The sequence below is a fragment of the Lepisma saccharinum genome, chromosome 18, assembly GCF_977018435.1.
Source record: "Lepisma saccharinum chromosome 18, izLepSacc3.1, whole genome shotgun sequence".
NCBI classification, from domain to species: domain Eukaryota; kingdom Metazoa; phylum Arthropoda; class Insecta; order Zygentoma; family Lepismatidae; genus Lepisma; species Lepisma saccharinum.
The window spans coordinates 40,419,880-40,439,482 of NC_139246.1; the positions used below are offsets into that span (position 1 = coordinate 40,419,880).

General features: G+C 39.6%; 1 protein-coding gene across 1 annotated transcript in view; it reads right to left on the bottom strand.

Moving 5' to 3' along the window:
- Window positions 1-19,378, bottom strand: part of LOC146002538 (dehydrogenase/reductase SDR family member 11-like) — a 32,922-nt gene extending 13,544 nt beyond the window's left edge. The window contains exons 1-4 of the mRNA XM_083140454.1: window positions 19,163-19,378; window positions 9,672-9,843; window positions 5,440-5,569; window positions 1,638-1,767 (exon numbers count right to left, since the gene is read on the bottom strand). Of these exons, the coding sequence (XP_082996580.1) occupies window positions 1,638-1,767; window positions 5,440-5,569; window positions 9,672-9,843; window positions 19,163-19,294 (564 nt within the window). The 5' untranslated portion in view covers window positions 19,295-19,378. The remainder of the gene's footprint in view (window positions 1-1,637; window positions 1,768-5,439; window positions 5,570-9,671; window positions 9,844-19,162) is intronic.
- Between the last annotated feature and the right edge of the window lie 225 nt (window positions 19,379-19,603).

Consider the following 19,603-nt stretch of genomic DNA (forward strand, 5'->3'; position numbering starts at 1 on the left):
CTGTCAAATTCAACAGATGGCTATCCAAATTGTTCGTTGGTATTGTGAAATGTTGCAATAATTTACCTCAGTGAGTTCTGTGCATTAATACACACGATTTGCATTTTTTTTTCCGCCTTTGGCAACACTTTGCTGTTATTAAAACATGCACGTTCTTACATATGCTTGTCTCTCTCAATTTTTCCAATACACAGGGCATTCTCTTGGCAGAAAGCGTTTCTTCTCATTCCGTTTCGCTATTCCGTTATACGGTCGTAAACACTGGGTTGCTTGACTTTTCGGACACTCTGCATAATGCATATGAACAATAATATGGTTAAAGTATTACCGTTAGTAGTCCTAGATTAGATAACACACATGCACAATGTACTGTATGTAATATGTGAAGGAGGCTTAAGAGTGTAATCTCTGTGAATAAACGAAATGGGATTTCGGATATTTTACTAGAAGTAGAAATATTAGTCACCCGTCTGCGTCTTCGCCAGCATTGTAAAATCCATGTGTGTGCTTGTGCGCATGTATATTGTGCGTGTTCATTAGTCTTCCGTGTATATCGTATCAATCCCTAAGATTATATGTTTATTTTATAAAGTCTCTCTGAATGCTTCACGTTGACCAGGGCATTCACTTGTTTTTCTCAGTTGTCTCAGCCTCTGATGCATGTAAACAATCCACAGTGTTGTACTATGCAAACCTCCTGAGCTATTCAGGAAACAGGTAGTTTCTTCTGCCTATGGAGTCGGCGGTTTGCATAGTGGCAATTAAAAACACGATTCGGCATGGAGGAAGAGCTCGATGGCCTAGGGATATAGAGGTGAGACGAGCTGAGAGGGGACTGACTTTGGATTGGAGTTGAGAAGGGAGAAGAGGTTAGGAGAGCAGTAGGGCAGAAATGAGACGACGCTCTGGTCAACAAATTGAGAAGCCAACAGAGGACTTCGTATATTCTATTCATCCTAATTCATCAGATATACAGGTAATTATCCTAACACCCAGCCATGATTCAGGTTCAAAGGTTCACAAAACCCAACGAGTGACCATTGTCTTTTCTTAATTTTATTTGTACCTTTCGCATTGCCAAGCGTTAACTCGTCATGCCAATGACGAGTGCTCTCATCAGAGGATGAATGGTGAGTAACTTACATCACCCAGCAATCAATTGCACAATCTGACAGGTTCAGATCGCATCATTCTTTAGAATGATACGATATAAACATTCGCCAAACACAACATGTGGAAAATAAATGCACGCAGTGCCATCTGTTGAGGACTTTTGTTCATAATAAAAGTATTTTCGTGATTCTGGGTCTAGGGATGTGAGTTGTAAATATATGAAAATTTAAATATGTACCCTTCCCTCCCCCTTAGGAGTTGAATTTGAGAAAATTCCTTCTCAGTGCGTTCTTATGTCACAAGAGGAAGACACCCCCAAACTTTCAAGAATCGTCCAGGGATTTGGGCTGTTCGTTGATTTGACAGCGAATGAAGACAAGGTCCTATTAATATAGGAAACCCTTTTTTTGTAATGAATTTTAAATCTAAAGTAGAATCAGCTATACTTCTCGCAGATGTTCAAGCGACGATAGTTGAGTTGCAACACGTGACCGCTGTAGGTCCCTCCGTAGGAGATGACTCACCGTGATTCTGATGTTGCTCCCACTGGCCGCCAGTTCCTGCCTCATTCCCTCCGTCAGAGCTTCAAGGGCGAACTTGGTCGCCGAGTAGAAATGGGAGCTTGGAAACTTCATCACGTAGTGGCCCGCAATGCTACAGATAAAAATCAGTTCGATAATTCAAAGCAAATTCACAGACTTTGAAACCTCTAACAGATACAATTCTAAAGAAGACGAATTTCAAAGAATTTGATAGTATAAGTAATATTTTTTTATACAGGGTGAGCATAAAGTATTTCCCTGATTACAAACTTTTATTGTAAAAGAACTATGCTAGATACAGATATGCGGTTTGTTGGAAATGGTAGCTTAACTCATAATGTTTTGTTATCAGTACACTTCAGTACACTTCGACATGTGTTCCCTTAGAACGTATAGGCGATACTCAATTTCTCTCCATGTATTTGCCAACATCTGTTCCGCCACCGTCTCTATAGCATCCCGTATTCGCGTCTGAAGAGTTTGCATATCAGGAACTGGTGAACTAAACACTGTGTCCTTAACGTAACTCCATAAAAGAAGTCAAGAGGGGTTATGTCTGGCGAACGCGGTGGCCATGATATGGGACCGTCTCTACCGATCCATCTGTCTGGAAAGGTGTCATGCAAGAACTGGCAAACAGTTAACTCCCAGCGTGGCGGTGCACCATCTTGTTGAAACACTACCCATGGTTGAAATAGCTGTAACTAGAAGTTGAGATATAAATATTCATAATCAGGGAAAGACTTTATGCTCACCCTGTATAGTGGAACCACAAGCTGAAAAGCCTGCGCAGACCCGCGACTCCTGTGCACCGTACTTCCGCGTAGAGGGGAGGGCAGAGTGCATCATGCTTCCTTATGGCCCAAGCAGAACGGAAGAAGAGAAAGCTGCGCGAAAACTTTTCGTCTAAGGTTATTTTGTTTGTGGTCGCTCTATACGAGGATCATTCAAGTCAAACCGGGACTTCATATTTTTCACAATAACGGAACACGCCTAGACGTGCATAAAATATGTGTGTACTATTACAGCTTGGATCGCGAACGTCGCGGGAACCGCGAGTCCCTTGTTAAACAAGATGGCAAACAAGCCTGAGCTCTAAAACATAGAACAGCATGTTCTGATGAAAGGTTTTGTCAATGATGGGGTAAAAACAAGTGAAATTCACAGAAGATTTCAAGAACAGTAAAGAACCTGCCTTGGCTCGACCTGTTACGTATTTTCGTTACTTCCCCAGGCAAATAGTTAGCATTACACTTTAAAAACTAACAATACGATTCAATCGAATTAAAGACATTGAATAACTACCATATTCTTTATCACGAATATTAGGGGAAAACTCAGTTCTTTAATTTTTAAATGATAGCTCAGACGTTCAGATAGAAATATATAAAAATAATATTTATTCGTTGAATAAATATATGCAAAGAATTACATAAGAAATAACCCCTACATAAAAACTGAAATGATCCAATTAATTAAATATTATATCTGAGGTCATAAAGGAGTGGTTTCGTTCAGTGGCTCGAAAACCAGTTTCTTTAAGAATAATAATAAAATCTTACAGTAACTGAACGTTGGCCTGTCGCGAAAAGATTCAAAACAAATACGTAGACTGTCAATACTTTATCGGCCGCTAGTCATGCAGCTAGCCACAGCCACTCTATACCGACGTCGAGAGAACCTTCAAGGTCTCCCCTCTTGTCGAAGAAACGTTAGAATGCCGATCCCCGTTATTCCTTCGGATCCCTCCGAAGAATTACCAGTAAACTGAAAACTTCCAGGGTTGTTAAAGGTCCAGGAATTTTAAATAAATTCAATTCCGGTCCAGGAGAGAAAATCAGCAAGCGTAAATGGGTTTTGGACCGTAAAGAACCTTTTTATCTGTAACGTATTTCAATTCGGTCCAAGAACCTTTTTCTGGATCAATTTAAATACGGTCCGGAAAATTTTTTTCCGAACGAATTTAAATTCGGTCAGGGAATCTTTTTTGCCGAATCAGTTTAAATAGGGCCCAAGTTCCGTATTGAAATGAAACAATACGCAACTTGGATCGATTACGGACCTGACGATAAACAATTATCCACTTGTAAGCATGAAAGAATAATCCAGGTGCTGGCTGCCTCGAGAATCTAAGGTATACAAGATAGAAATGGACGAAACGCAAACGCTGCAGTTACGTTACCCCTCTCCATTTAGCCCCATTCTCTCGCGCGTGTTCCTTCACTTGGTTGTAGCAACACCTCTGGCAACACTACCTGTCCCTATTATGATATCTGCTGGGCGGCTCCTATTGGCTGCAGTTCCTGGATCGGATGCCGGAGCAACACGTAACGGGTTTGTTTGAGCTCAATGTGACGCCACGCTAATATAGTCCATTGCGTTATGTACAGTAACTCTTCGACAAGGGAGTTTTTGAACCTGGTCCACGAGAGAACAACAGCGTTATTATTTATTCTCCCTGTGCTACGCTTTCTACAACAGCAGCGTGACAGTCCAATGTAAAACGTACTTGCGGATATTTTTAAAAGGCTACTTTTATTCGGTCAACCCTAGCCCAGGAATTGTAAATAATTTCAATCCCGGACTGGGAGAGAAAATCAGCAAATATAAATGAGTTCTAGACAATGTATAACCTTTTCATATTTAAATCATTTCAATTAAGTCCAGGAACCATTTTCCGGATCAATTTAAATATGGTCCAGGAACCTTTTCTCCGGATGAATTTCAATTCGGTCCAGGAACCTTTTTCCCCCACATTAATTTAAATACGGTCCAATAACTTTTTTCAGGAACAATTAAAATGACGGTCCACGAACCTTTTTTCAATGTAACAATACGCAACTTGGTTGAATTTAAATTGTGCGAGAGAAAGGGTCTTACAGCGGAGAACCCATTAGGGATTTATGTGTTCCTGTACCTTTAACAACCCTGGAAATTGCCGCCCTTAATGACTTGGAAGGAAAAAGATTATAAAATTAACTGCCTTCCGCAATCCTGCTTTCAGCCACGTAGGCCAAGCCTGCAGTACGTTAATTTTAAAACTCCATAATAAAAGGGGTTACATTGGTTTCAAGAAACCATCATATTTAGCATGCATAAAACCTGATAGAAGAAAGGATCATCTACTTACTGATTCTATCATTACAATGATCTTTGCCGAGGTGGCTCGGAGCCCACTGCAGTCTTTCCTGCGAGTGGAACCCTGAACTCAGGAACAACTGACCCTTCAAAATTGATGGATAACATGTCGCCCAGTGGCGACACGTTATCCATTAACAGTTTACTGCCAGATTCTCAAAGATGTGCTTAACGCTCTGAAAGTAAATAGCCTCTTTCAATCACTAAAGGCGTCCTGTTTCTTCTCCAGGTCCCTTACAATCGAGATGATCCTAACCTGTTTGGACCTTCACAGGAGTTACTCGGAGGCCAGCTTTTCAACAGAGAACCAAACTGTCCGATCATCGTTCCGACGTACTGAGATATACTTCTACGCTGCTTGTATCCAAGCTCTACTGAAGTGCTGTATTAAGTGTATTTCTGCATAGGGGGATTACATCAAGAAATAAGTATTTTCTAGACGTTCAAATCTCTTCCGTAATCCTGAAAATGAAGAGTTCCGGTTACTTGGAACACAAATGTCATTCACGCATTGCGTAACCCCTAAAAACATATCTTGCTGAAACAAGGATTGATGTATTTAAAATAATTTTCTAGATGAACAACAGTCTGCATTTTGACCTCGTTGCTCTAGTTTGGACTTTTGTGGGTTAGGGTAATAGTTTACCTCGTGATGTGTATGATGTGTCCGTCGTCGATGCCCCTCTCCTTCATGGACTTGAGGGCTTCCCTGCTGCAGATACTTGGCGCCAGGACGTTCACGTCCAGAAGCTTCTTCCACGTCTCCGTCTTCCCAGCTGAAAGCGAAGGATGAGTTAGGTATAGGAGTAACCACGGCACTCAGGAAAACTAAGCAGACATTCATCAGTGTCGCTAAGAAATACCCCCTTCAAGATTAGAAACAATTAGAAAGAAACCCGAAACTTCATTCAGATGACTCTATAGACATCAGAGCCACTATCATGGACTTACTTGGCTTAATTCCCGTTGCTCCTTTCGATCATAGACCATCTGTGACATTTCTCCATCTGGTCCTGCTGACAGCCATCTTCTTAATTTCATTCCACGTTTTTTCCCATTTCCAAAGCTTCTTCTGGAATTGACTTTTTCCAGGTCTTCGTAGATCGGCCACGCATTCGGTTTTCCTGAGGATTCTAGTCTAATGCAGATGGATCCAGAATGTTTCCGAAGAATCTATTTCCACTTCCCTCGTAACTGGATATCAATTAGTTGTTGATTGGTGGCTACCCATAGGTCTTCATTCGTTATTATGCCAGGCCATTTTATATTTATTATCCGCCAAAGTTTGTATCTTATGTACAATCTGCTAGGTCATTCTCATTGCCTCAGAACTGACTTAATATTTGTATTGAGAAAGCGGATTTTTGTATTTCTGGAGATATTTTTATTTTTCCATATTGGGCATAGTTGTAGAGAGGCTCCATTTGCTTTTTTAATTCGTCTTTGGACATCTTTATCTGCTCCACCATTTTCGGTAACTATACATGCCAGGTATACAATTCAGTCGACCTGTTGTATCTCAATGTTTTAAAGTTTTAGCCCTTCTTCGTTTTTATTATGTACCCTCATCTCTTTTGTTTTATTTACATTGAACTGTAATCCAGCTCTTCTTGCTTCTTCAAGTTGATTAAGTTTTTCACCCATGTCTTTGAATTTTTGGGCTAGGATGCAAATATCGTCAGGAAATTTCAAGTTTTCTAACCTACCTTTTCTTCGTCCTTCTGCCACACTCCTCATCATTCTATCCGAAGCCAATAAAAATATGGTTGCTGAGAGAATGCAACCTTGTTGTACTGCAGATTTCACTTCTATATGCTCTGTAAGTTTGCTTTCGTGAATAACACGACATTTGAAGCCATCATACATGTCATTGATAAGTGCCAGAATCTTCATCGGGATACCATATTGTTCTAGTGATTTCCACATAAACCTTCTAAGTATGTAATGACTCGAATGCCTTTTCAAGATCAATAAATGTCAGGTAAAGGGTAGTCTACCACGCTGCGTTCTGTTAAGGATAATTCTTAAGGGAGTGTAAGGGGTGACCTTCCACGCAGTACAGCCAATTATCAACCTCACTTCCACGTACTGCTTTTTGCAGACTAACGAGTCTATGGCGACTGGCGCAATGGCCAGTACAATTCTGTGTGTTGTCCTGTGTTTTGTCTTTATATGTGCTGAGTGCCATGAGAGTAACAGCCTAAGCTTTTAACCAATGTAAGAATGTTTTAATCCTTGGGAACGTGTTCTATTATAGTTATGGTAAGAGGCTGGCACTATAGGCATCAGAGCCACTACAATGGGCGTCGCCTCAAATTTTTGCATTGATGAAACATAAACAGTAGAAATCATAAGAATTATTGTTGTCATGGATATGATTATTATTATTTTTATGCAATCGTAACTATTAACAACTAATAAAGATAAACCAACTTTATTTCAAATGTATAATTATTATTATTATTATCCTTTGAGAGCGATTTTTACCCGATCCATCAAATTATCTATTTTTGTTATTAACTTTTGAATAACTTATCAAAGCAAAAAGCTTTAAAAGTTAGGGGAAAATTTTAGTAATAAAGTTTTGTTGTTTGACCTATTACATAACTACAGAACAATTTATTCTTTGGTCTGAATGGTAAATATGACAATGTAACCTAGTTTCTGTATTTTATGCTCATTGTTGTCGATCTTATGCAGTTTTTCCTTTAGTTATTCTGGTCGAATACTAACTGAACTTCGTTTCTGTTATTAATGAAAATAACAAGCTAGATTTTCTACAAAACTTTTTCTAACTTGAAATGAATGATGTCAGAATCAGGAACATCACACAATACATGCTTGAGAGGGTTTGGCGAGAATGGGAGTACTGCCTGGACATCTGCCCTGCCACATGTGGGCACACATGGAATGACTTTAAGGCCGGTACGAAACTTCAAACATCCCTCTTTCACATGGTGGAAATGTCTTGTCTGGCTGTTCAATATTAGTGAAATTGTAGTGTTATAAAATCGTCCAATAACTTGAGTACACGGTGTATTTTAATAATTTGCAAGTTTCCCTTAAACTGTATACGATCTTTACCCTCGGAGATGGCTTTCTCTGTGAAAACATGCGCGATTATAATATCCAACGAAAGTAATCGTCCTCATGTTATGCCAAAGTTTCATACATATTCATTGTTGTCTCCAGATACCGCATTGAGATTGATAGTCTCGCAGTTGTGGATAACGCATTTCATTAAGACCGATTACATCACCAAAATATAATGGCTAAGGCAGTGGTTCCCAAACTTTTCCGTTTCACGGCACCCATGGTGTTTCAAGATTTTTCCCCGACGCACAAGTCAGAATGCTGGCCTATCTAACACTTGCAACGCTCAGTTAGTGTGGTTAGTTTCCTTGCCTTAAGTTAAAAAAAAACACCATGTGATGCTAACAAGTAAGTGTCATTTCAGTAAAAATATTCAAACATTTCGCGGCGCCCATGTAACCACTGGGCTACGATACTATTTCGGAAACATTACACTCCTTTGAAGCAAGTCCCAGCAATTCTTTGTGGGTAATAGAGACGTCCAGGGTGCGAAATCGTTGAAGACTCTGGAGGGTTAGGGGGAGAATAGAAAATCTTAATATAACATAGACATACACGCACATATGCTATGTATATATAATAAATATATATATATATATATATATATATATATAATAAATATATATATATATATATATATACATAAATTATTATGTGATAGACATGATACATAAAAAAAGGTAAAGTGCTCCCCTGTGCATAGCACCACGCCATGAAGGCGTATAGGGGGTGTGGGGGTAACGCCCCACACTTTCTTGATCCGGCCGTGAGTGGGGGTGATGTGATTAGCATCACGCCCCTGACCGCCTTTACCCCCCAGGGTTTCCCCCAGGTACCCATGTTATTCGACGCTGGGTGGGTGCCGGGGCCGCTTCCATCTTAGAAATGTTATTAAATATAAAAGTAAATTGCTAAATATTAAAATAGTTACAGTATTATTTATATAAAGGGTGTTCCGTATAGGACGCCGAATTTGAATCGAGTGCTATTGTTTTGTTTCTTGGTTAGCAGACCTGTTCTTACCAATATTGGTATCTGTTGTCATGCCGATTAATGTAGCCTCAATTGTCTTGACTCGTTTGTTGTGGTTTCCTTCCGAAAATCCTCGAATTATCCAGGAGCGTGAAATCCATCCGCCCGCTGGGAACGACTGTGTGGTGTGGGCTTTGGCAGGTGGAGTGTGATCTTACACTCTGTGATTTCTTCTTATGAGGGTTTGTGAAATCACAGGTGTACGCCAACAAACCACGAACCCTTTTGGAACTGAAGGCGGAAATCATACGGGTGATTGGAGGCATCGGGACAGACATCTGCGAGAGGGTTATCAATAATTTTGTGGAGCGTATAAATGCATGCAGACTCAGTAGGGATGGACATATGCCTGGCATTGTCTTTCATACGTAAATGGGAAATGTTACTGCTTACATATAAGTGAAATATAACTAAATTCATGATATTTTCCCTATTTTTATTTAATTTCCTATTTCGGCGTCCTATACGGAACACCCTATATTTATAAAGTAGGTAACTAAGTCTTATACTAAAGATATCTGTAAATTACAAAATAGTTGAAATAGTTTTATCATGTACAAGTTTTAACGTTTTCGATATTATCCTCAGTAAAGTATATATTTAAGTCGAAACTGCTTACTTTTGTTGTTATAAAAAAGCTGCTCCGCCCAAAAAAATTAATGGGACAGAATTATTGGTAGAGGAAATCTCTCTCTCCAGCTGCAAATGTCTCACAAGTTCACAACAATGGAAAGGGGAGCGACCAACACTTACCCATGAGAGAGTCATCTTGTACAGCGACCCCAGCGTTGTTGATGCAGACGTCTACCCCTTTCAAGTTGTCTTTGATCCAGGAAAACATGCTCAGGATGTCCTCCTCCTTTGTGACGTCACATTTCACGGCGTGCAGCTTCCCCGGCTGGTCCTTCAACTCGTCCGCGAAAGCCTTCAATAGAAACGAGATACATTTCAACCACTTTTTTCCTCAATTGGTGTGCATCTCATTTTCACAGTATTCAATGTGATGAAAGCAGGGTTGATGAAGGTCCAGGAACACATATATTCTATTGGGTTCTGATGCAGAACCTGTACCTTTCTTCTTGCATTGTCGCACAATTTAAATTCGGTACAAGTTGCGTATTCCTATATTGAAAATAGGTTCCTGGGCCGTATTTAAATTGGTCCGAAAAACAGGTTCCTGAACCGTATTAAAATTCAGCCGGAAAAAAGGTTCCTGGATTCCTGTCGCTTCGGACCGAAATCTCCGTTAGGAGCTTTTTGAAAAATACCCTATCTTAAAAAGAAGAAACCTATTTGCATCGTGTATTGCATTTTGTATTTTACCACCACCTGACTAAAGAGAAAGGCAAATTTAAATAATTGTAGTGTATTTCAAAGATTCCATGATTTTTTTCTCTCAACTATGCAATCAATTTCAAAAATACATCAGTGGCGCGGATACTTCTGCACTTAAAACACAAAATATGCACTAAAAGATGCAAAATGTTCATATAAATATGCACTTAAAAAAAAAACTTTCTTTTAACCATTAATGACCATTGGCAACTATCACTTGTTGGTGTTGCTGAATTGTCGGTGACAACATTGGACGTTTCCCTATAGAAATCATATGCCACATGTTGAGTTTCGTGCCATCTGTTGGAGCTGTAATGTATTAAATTGGAAGGTGCAGTAGGGTGAGAACAGTATCAATGGCAGACGCGGAAAAAAGTAAGTTTGTGACAAAAATAGCAATTTCTTATGAATTTGCATGTGTGATATTGTTAGTCCATGGTGTCCCCCATACCGTTTGGACGATTTCATGTGCATTATTTCCTGAAATGTAGCCTTTGATGTTCTTTCCGAGAACATATGGGCACTTGTTGGTATACTACTTCTATCTGGATACCACACCTTATCTAACAGGAGGATGTTCTAGAGCAACGATCCGGATTTGAATGTCTCTATTGTAGCAGAAACTCTGCGCCGCAACAGATTTGAGGATTTTTTTAGAAACTTGCACCTTGCAGACAATTCACAAAATGATGGTCAAGATCGTATGTTCAAAGTGCGCTCTTTGTTTGATAAACTGAACGACAGTTTCAAACAAATTAGTCCAGGAGATTGTGCTAGTATAGACGAGTCCATGATACCATACTATGGGACTAGTGTCCGAAGACGAGGCCCAACATAATATATGTTCATTTTGGGTCATTGTAGGCCAGAAAAAGGTGGTTTTTATTTGTCCTTTTTTGCCTTTTTAGGCGTTTTTTGGCTTAGTGGTCCTTTTTTAGCCTTTTTTATGTCTTAACGGCTTTTTTTTTGCAACTTCGCCTTCTTTCGACTACGTTTTTACTGCCCATTCTCAATTCAAATCATCATCAGTTCATCACCTCTTAAACATCCTTTCTGTAGTAAATAAATAAATAAATATATTAAGCAGGTACGGTACAAGGTCCTTTAACCGTAACTTGTCTGGAAAGTCGCGCTGTAAGTGGCAACTTTCTCTTGTTTTGAAGCTTTCAGTTTTTTTCGCACTGAAAAAAACCACCAGAATTTTTGTTTTTATTTTTTTAATTAAATATGTAATTAAAATTGAAGTTATTAATTAATTTGGATCACATTTATACGTCCTTTTATCCGTTTTTAGGTCCTTTTTTATATTTTTAGGTCTTTTTATAGGTATTTTTTTTGGCAATTTATAGGTCTTCAACTTCCGAGCCCTACTGATAAGCAAATTATATATGGCAAGCCGGTGCGTTTCGGTTTCAAGTTGTGGGTAGATGCTGGCCCTTCAGGTTATGTGCTGCTTGTTGAACCATACTGTGGAACATCAACTTGTCTGCCCGAAACTGGCTATGGATTAGGAGGAAATTTTGTTCTAGGATTGGCTGATTACATGAATTTGCAGCCCGGCACAAAACTTTACTTCGATAACATCTTCACGTCAGTTGGACTCCTTCAGGAATTGTCTTCCAGAGGAATTGGAGGCACTGGAACACTTCGAGCAAACAGGATCCCTGTTTCAATGAATCTCCCCGAGAAGACGGAGTTTAAGAAGAAATCGCGCGGAGAAATGGGAAGTTCATCCAGCGATGATCTATTAGTTGTTCGGTGGCATGACAACAGCGTGGTGACTGTTCTGACGCACCCAATTTACCCAATGCAGAAAGCAAGACGTTACTCGCGGAAAGAGAGACGTCACATTGAAATTCCCATGCCAGGTCCGATTGAACATTACAATGCCAAAATGGGTGGAGTGGATCTATGCGATCAGTTTGTGGTTACTTATCGCACGAATATGCGATCCAAAAAGTGGTGGTGGCCATTCTTTGCATGTGTACAAGGTTGGCTATTATTTAGACATTTGGGAAATTAATACTCCTTGTTATCTTTTAGACGTCAGTGTGCGACAATTTTTATGAAAACTTTTTCTGTCAGCAAAAAGGCATCTGGTATTCATATCGAGTTCTCTGTTCCACAGTGCTCAAGATAATGTTCGACTTGATAGGAAAGATCACTTAAAGCAAGAGGTGAATCCAAGTACCGACGTTGTCGTGTTTGTAATGAACGCACTCCATTCTTGTGCCGAAAGTGTGAATCATCATTGCATCTTGATCATAGTTTCCAAAAGTTTCATGAGCAGTGAAAAAAATCATTCTCCAAAATAACTAGTAGAACTTGTTTTTATGAGGTGCACTTGGACATATGCTTCCAAGGACAATGATAAAATTTCAATATTAACTTCTCCTATTTTTATACACAATTTTAGTTTTGTGACAACATTATGATGCACTGAAATAACATGATAAGCACAGTGTTACATAAGTATATAAGTGTTCCTACAATTTCAAAACAGATATATATATGACCTTTACAGTAGTCATTATTAAGGACCTGAAGTGTAAAATAAACGTAAAATAACAAAACAATTCATTACAGAGAATTTCGGGCATTAATGGGTTAATGTTTTGTTGTTGCCGCAATAACCCTACATGTAAGCAGATAGTTGTTCTCTTTACATCTCATACCATTTAACATGTAATATATGTAAAGGTTGTAAGTATTAATTCTTCCACACACTCTTGTTTACTTTACACTACTGAAAGAGAAATTATCATTATTTTCACATCATGAATGCACTTCATTACAACATGATATCTCAAATTTTGAACCTTCAAATTCGATGTTTCACACAGCTGTTTCTACGATTACTTTTAGTTGTGGCAAATCTTATGCATCTCACTTTATCAGTTTTCTAAATTCTCTATTAATGTTTACTTTATCTAAAATAGAACATTTTATACATTTAACCATTTTAAGCACTGCTCTATTTAGTAATTAATACTATGTAGTTGGGAACACTGATCTCACGCCTTTTCAGTGATTTGTGCTCATCGAGTACTGTCATCATATTCAGCAGTAAGGACTGTGGTGTGGAGAGAGAAGTGTGACTAAGCCAAGCGTCAGGTTAACCTTGCAGCAGGTTTTATGTATCAATCCGCGCGAGAACTGAGCTCAGAATCTTCCGTGCCAGTCTTTCCTCAACCGCCGAGCTGCTTACATCGGAGACACTGAGAAAATCTACAGTATTGCCAACCGCACAACACATCAAAACCCGCATGCATGTCAAGTGGATTGTATTTTTGCTTGTCTTTGTCTCCTGAAACATAACATTTTAAAAGTACTTTCTGCGCATATATTATTTAATAAATGTGTCATTAATATAAGAGCGAAACAACTTCTAAACATGAGAGCATGTGTGTATATTTCGAGCACGCAAAAATAAAAATAAACAAAGATAAAAGTAAACAACGATAGGCCCCTCTTGAATTTAATGACAAATTATTGTTTTTGGTTTAGAAAGAAATAGATTTATGAAAAACTTGGTTGCTTCGTTCGCAATACATCCGTTACTGTAAGACACACGCACTTCAAGTTGTACCACCAAAAAATCATGATTTGTTATTGGTGATATATACAATCAGGTGCATTGTCTGTCGCTATTACTCTGGTTTCAATTTATGAATCACTTCACTAAACCAGGATTCAAATCTTGGTCTGTCTATTTGTTGCTGATAATCACCCTTCCCTTTCTTTGCGCTGAAAAGTAAATATGCGCCTTCAACAAAGCTTTCATTGCCGCCAGTGGGTGAAACAATAAGCCTCCCCCTTCCCCTCATCGTCGGTTTCTTCAGCCCTGGCGGTGGTTTTGCATGGTGGTATCCTTCCATGGTTTATTCCCCCTTCCCCCACTCACCGAGTTGAAGGACGTCTCGTCCAAATAATAAACATGTTTCTTCTCACTGCGATATATTTTAATACCGCGGAGATTCTTTTGTCGTCAAACAACAAACAATCGTTTCCTCTTGCTAAACTCAAACCGCAAATCATTCAACACCCGTGATACAATTCGTGTGCACATTGACGGCAAATCACCTCACGCCCTGTTTTACTTTGATCTTGTTGCCGCAAGGAGGATTATGCATTTAAAACAACTTGCTTGACTTTGAAGAACATTTCCTTTCGGATGAAGCCCAAAATAACATTCGGGTAAAACCGCGCGCTGAACAGGAGATTCAGCCATTCTCGCCGCTCTACAATAAACATAGGGTTAAAATAGTGGGATGTGCAACACTGGTATCAGCGATTTCACGCGCTCTGCAACGCATTCAGTCTCGCTCGACTCGCTCTAAAGTTTCAATGTCTCTTCAACGCAATACAGATTCGAGTTGGCGAATCTGCGGTTCTAAGTTCGTCTGCACAGTGATTGCAACCAATTAAGTCCATACCTGCTAATCAATGTATTATTTTGTCTGTATATTACAAATTAAATAACTGTTTTCTTGCAAGTATGCAGTTGTGTCGGAATAGAACCCGTCTCAGTGGAACTATATTCTTGCGCGCACGTTTGGATCTACATATGCTAAAACCTGCTGCAAGGTTGACCTGACGCTTAGCTTAGAGACCTGCACAAGACCCGGAGAAAACCCGTCTGCGAGGAGGCGCGCCTACAATAATATGCAACACGCACGTCAAGCCCAGGTGTTCGAAATCGCGCAAGCGAGCTTCACGTCACAGTTGTGCACAGTCATCGATGCCTGCCAGGCTTTTCTATTACCCGGGTCTTAAGAAGACCCGTGAGACTCGATGTAGTTCTTGCAGGTAGACGGCGAGCACTACTGTCAGTGTTGCCAACGGCCATTATATTTCACTACGCATGGAAATATTTGAATTTCTGCTAGGCGCAGGTGCCTTGAGGTTGTATAACCATTGGCGTAGCAAGGGGTGAGCGAAGTGGACGACCACCCTGGGCCTCGCGCATATAGGGGCCTCGCGTCCTATGAGGTTGATACGAAAAACGTAATAAATGGAAGTGAGAAAGATAGAAAAGGCTAATTTTTTTGGGCAATAAAAGTAAAACATTTTTTTATCTGGCTTTATATTCTAGTTTAACGTTATAATTTGAATGAATACGTCAAATCAGAGGCGGGCGGGAGCTCTAAGCCTAAGGGGTCCCAAAAAAGTCAAAACAATTCTCATTTCTCATGTGAAACATTAACGCAAAAATTGCTTGGACAATTTTATCCAATTATTATTTTCTTGAATAAAAAGTGCTTTGTCTTGGCTTCTCTTCTGTCTCGTGACCTTGCATAGCCTACACGATTTTAATATGTTAATGATAAATCACCACAAACTGCCACGGAGCAAAGTATGGGGCATTTAAATGCTCCCGGTGTTTTAAACTGAGGAAGGGTATGGATAATATTAGTAGTTCTTCCTTCCTTCCTACAGATGCAGCTATTGCCCTCTGTAACGGGCACGAAGATGATTTATCTTCAGAATATCCTGATAAAGTTTTACGTTTCAGGAATGTGCTTAAATCTGAAATCAAGTTTTTCGCAAAGTTTCTTCTCCTGATAGCTCTACACTAGCTTCCAGTGTTCTCTGTATCCTGTACCGCCTTCTGTTTTTTTAACTACTCTTCAAGTAACAACCACGAAAAAAGAACTATCTTTCTCAAAATTGAAACTTAGGAAAAACTTCTGGAAGGTAGTGTCGAATGGCATGATTCAGCCCAAATTTACCGGACTCAGTAATCTCACTCTTGAACGAGAAAGGACAAGATCTAATGTAAAAGTATCATTCGCTACCCAGAAGCCAGCTTTCTGTTAAGCAAGGTGGTTTGATTTAAATCAAAATTTAAATTGGGGAATTCTATTTTTAAAAAAATCACTTATTGAAATCACTTTAAATAAAATTACAGAATAATGTACACAAGTAATTTGTAGATATCAGAATTGGCAAAATTACACCAGAGAGAAAATCTGTTTGATTGATTCATTTATTTAGTCAATTTATGCACAATAAGGCTAATCGGTACTGGACCTACAGTTTAAAGTGGGATCCGAACCACCATGTGCCTCCACCGGGTATCGAACCCGGTACCCCTTGATTACAAGGCGACGACACTACCACTGCGCTATAGGGGAGCACCCCCCCCCCCCCGCAAAAGTATAATGTAGAACAACCACCAGTAACACAAAGTCCAAAATATTTACGATGGCACTTTTTACAAAACTTGGTTCGTACTCCTTTACAGGTGTCAGCAGTGGCGGCAATTAGGGGCGGGGCCGAGAGAGTGCAGTTGCCTCTCCCCCCCCCCGACTTTTTGAAACTTTTGCACCACGCTAACCTCATGTATCAAGGGAAATTAAACTGTCCTTGCCCCCCCCCACCACTTTTGCACCTTGGCCCCTTAATTTTGGAACCCAATCGCCGCCACTAGGTGTGAGTGATACAAATGTTTTCTAGCAAGGAATAAATGTCTGCAATTTCAAATTGATAAAAGTGATGAACATTTTAAGTGCTCCTAGAACAGTTTAGAATCTAAAAGTTGGCAACGGTGACTGCGTGACTCATGTATCTGGAGACGGTGCAAAACCGGAATGAGCGTTCGCTGAAGATAAGCGAGCTTCGTCTTGCAAGGCCTTCCAGTTACCCGTGGGCTTTCGATGCTTGACGGGTCAAAACTCAGGTATATAGTTTTACTCGCCCGCCCGACCATCCAGACGGGCCTAGTAAGCGATTCTGACCGATATGCAGCCCTCTGAGTGTGACAGATAGCCAGAGGGGGGCGGGCTACACCCCAGTCAGACACTTCGCTACCCCTTCCGTCCTTCCCACAACTGACGTTAATGAAATATCGTATAATAGGAGAGTTCATTTCTATGAGTATGACGATTTTCACCTTTTCTAAGTAGTGTATTCTGCATTTTCCTCCTTATAATAACAACATGACTACAACAAAAAATAATTTTGTTTTAATTGTGTGTGTGTAACTTTCGTTCAAGATTCGAGCGCCGAACTGGGCATAGGTGATTTCTCATTCATTTATTTTCTGTAATCGTCGCGATTAACCTAAGTTTTCATCAGTTTAAAGAACTGAAAAAATGTAGATGGTTTTAAAACATCATGGACATTCTGAGGACCACAAAACATCATCTGTAGTACGGAAAAATTATTCTAATAGTGGATCGTTAGTAACAACACTAATTAGTGAAAGACATTCAAAGGTGATTCATGTCGCTGTTGTAGAAGCATCGCGGTTTCTTTTTATTCAGAGATTTGTTTTTCGAGATGATGATGAGTCTGACTTAAGCCTTGGCAGAGGGAATTTGTTGGAACTCTTGAATTTAATTTCAAAATGAGGCGATATTATTCGGACAAGTATTGAACTTGAACCTTAAAATGTACCCATACGCTCAAAATTCGATTCCAAATAAATTAATCTGCGTAATGTCCAAACTTATTCTCAGCTAAATAAGTCAGAAAGTGGAAGAGGCGAAAGTATTTGCACTGTCAGGTGAAACAAAAGACAGTGCGAGAAAAGAACAGGATATATATGTGTATACGGGAGGGTACAAGAACGCTTTTTAGGATTTGCCGTTCCTCAATCATTAGATACAGGTGAGCTCTTTGCATATATCAAAATCAAAGAACTTATTTCCAAGATATCCACAGATGCCTGTAATTGTGTAGCTTAAGCACAAACCTACTTTGGAGTGGTACAGTGAGAAGTGCACCAGGGTCAGAATATGTCTTGAATGAGATAACTGTAACCTTTTTCAGATATTTATTCCTGTGATATGATTTCCCTGAAAGGTGAAACGCAGATTTTGCCCAAAACTCTTCAACGTTACGAAGATGGAACGAAGTAGTCCTAATGGATTTCTTCGATATTCTAGAAAAATATAAATTGGTATTTCACAAGGTACCGAATGAGGGCAATGTGTTCTCCAAAGCATGTAGCAGAATTCTCCTACAGGAGAATTGCACTTCATTAAGTGACTTTCGTTGTTTCTAATACTTAAGAAGATTAATTTCTTCCAACGCCATGTCTATCTTGCAAGAAAATGAAACTCTTCGAAACATTTTTTTCGTCATTTGTACTATCTTCCAACTTTAATATTTATGTCAGTAGATTCATCTCAAGAAAGAGGATGAATTATAAAATTATAAGTGGGGAAACTATTTTACACCATTTTCTACCTGTTTTCCAACACCGAAATAGTCAACTAGAGACATCGCAACTTACGAATAAAGAAAGAATTAATGCCTTTATTGAAAAGGAATCATATATATATCTAAACTAGGCATTAAACTTCAAATCTGAATAAATGACAAAAACAAAACACCATACATTTGAGTTTGAGTTTGTGTTTTAAGTCCACTTTATGCACAGCAAGGCTAATAGGGGCTGGACCTACAGTTTAAAGTGGGATCCGAACCACTATAAATAAAATAAATAAATATGCCTCCACCGGGTATCAAAATCGGGGCCTGTTGATTACATGGCGACGACTCTACCTCTGCGCCATCGGTGAGACCCCAAAACACCAGACATGAATATAATAACAATAATAATAATAATTAATAATAATAAGTATCGTTATTATTACATATTCGTATATATTATATGTATGTAGTGTTTCGTGCGTTTTAATGTGACAGCCCCGCTACAATATTTTCGTCATATTTTCTGGCCCCCTTCCGCCCCCCCCCAACTCACTTCTCCCTGGCGCCGTTCACTGGATAGCCATATCACCCACCACAGATAAGGAATACATGCTAGTTTATACACATTTTTATGCATTCTAAATACTTCTGCGTACATTTACAATAACTGTCTGTATGGCGTATATTACTGATCACGACCGTATAAAACGTTACTAATTGGTGCAGTTTGCAACGCTTAAGCTCACCTGGATCCTTTCAACCCTTCGTCCACATCCAACCACCTTCATCCCCTTCCGAACCAGCTCTTTGGCTACCTCAGCCCCGATTCCCGAGCTGGCCCCCGTCACAAGGGCGACACGACCTGCCCAACGATCCATGGCTTCTGAAATCTTCCACGCAAACGTCTGCTCAGGGACAAATGCGCTTATGCAACCACATTGAAACTGCAACGTGTGATGATTGGCCTTATCAGTTCAAATAGACTTGAAGGAGATAGCTCACACTGCGACGAACATTCAAGGCTTGATTATCTAACAAGAATACTATAACAAAATTCGCAATCCTCTCACTTCCTTTTCCTTGCTTTTTCTAATAAATCACCCTTCGATTTTTGGCTACCAGCCGAGTTTTTCGAGCAAAGCCAATTGGCCCATTATCAACAAATAGCCGGAACCAAAGCAGATCAA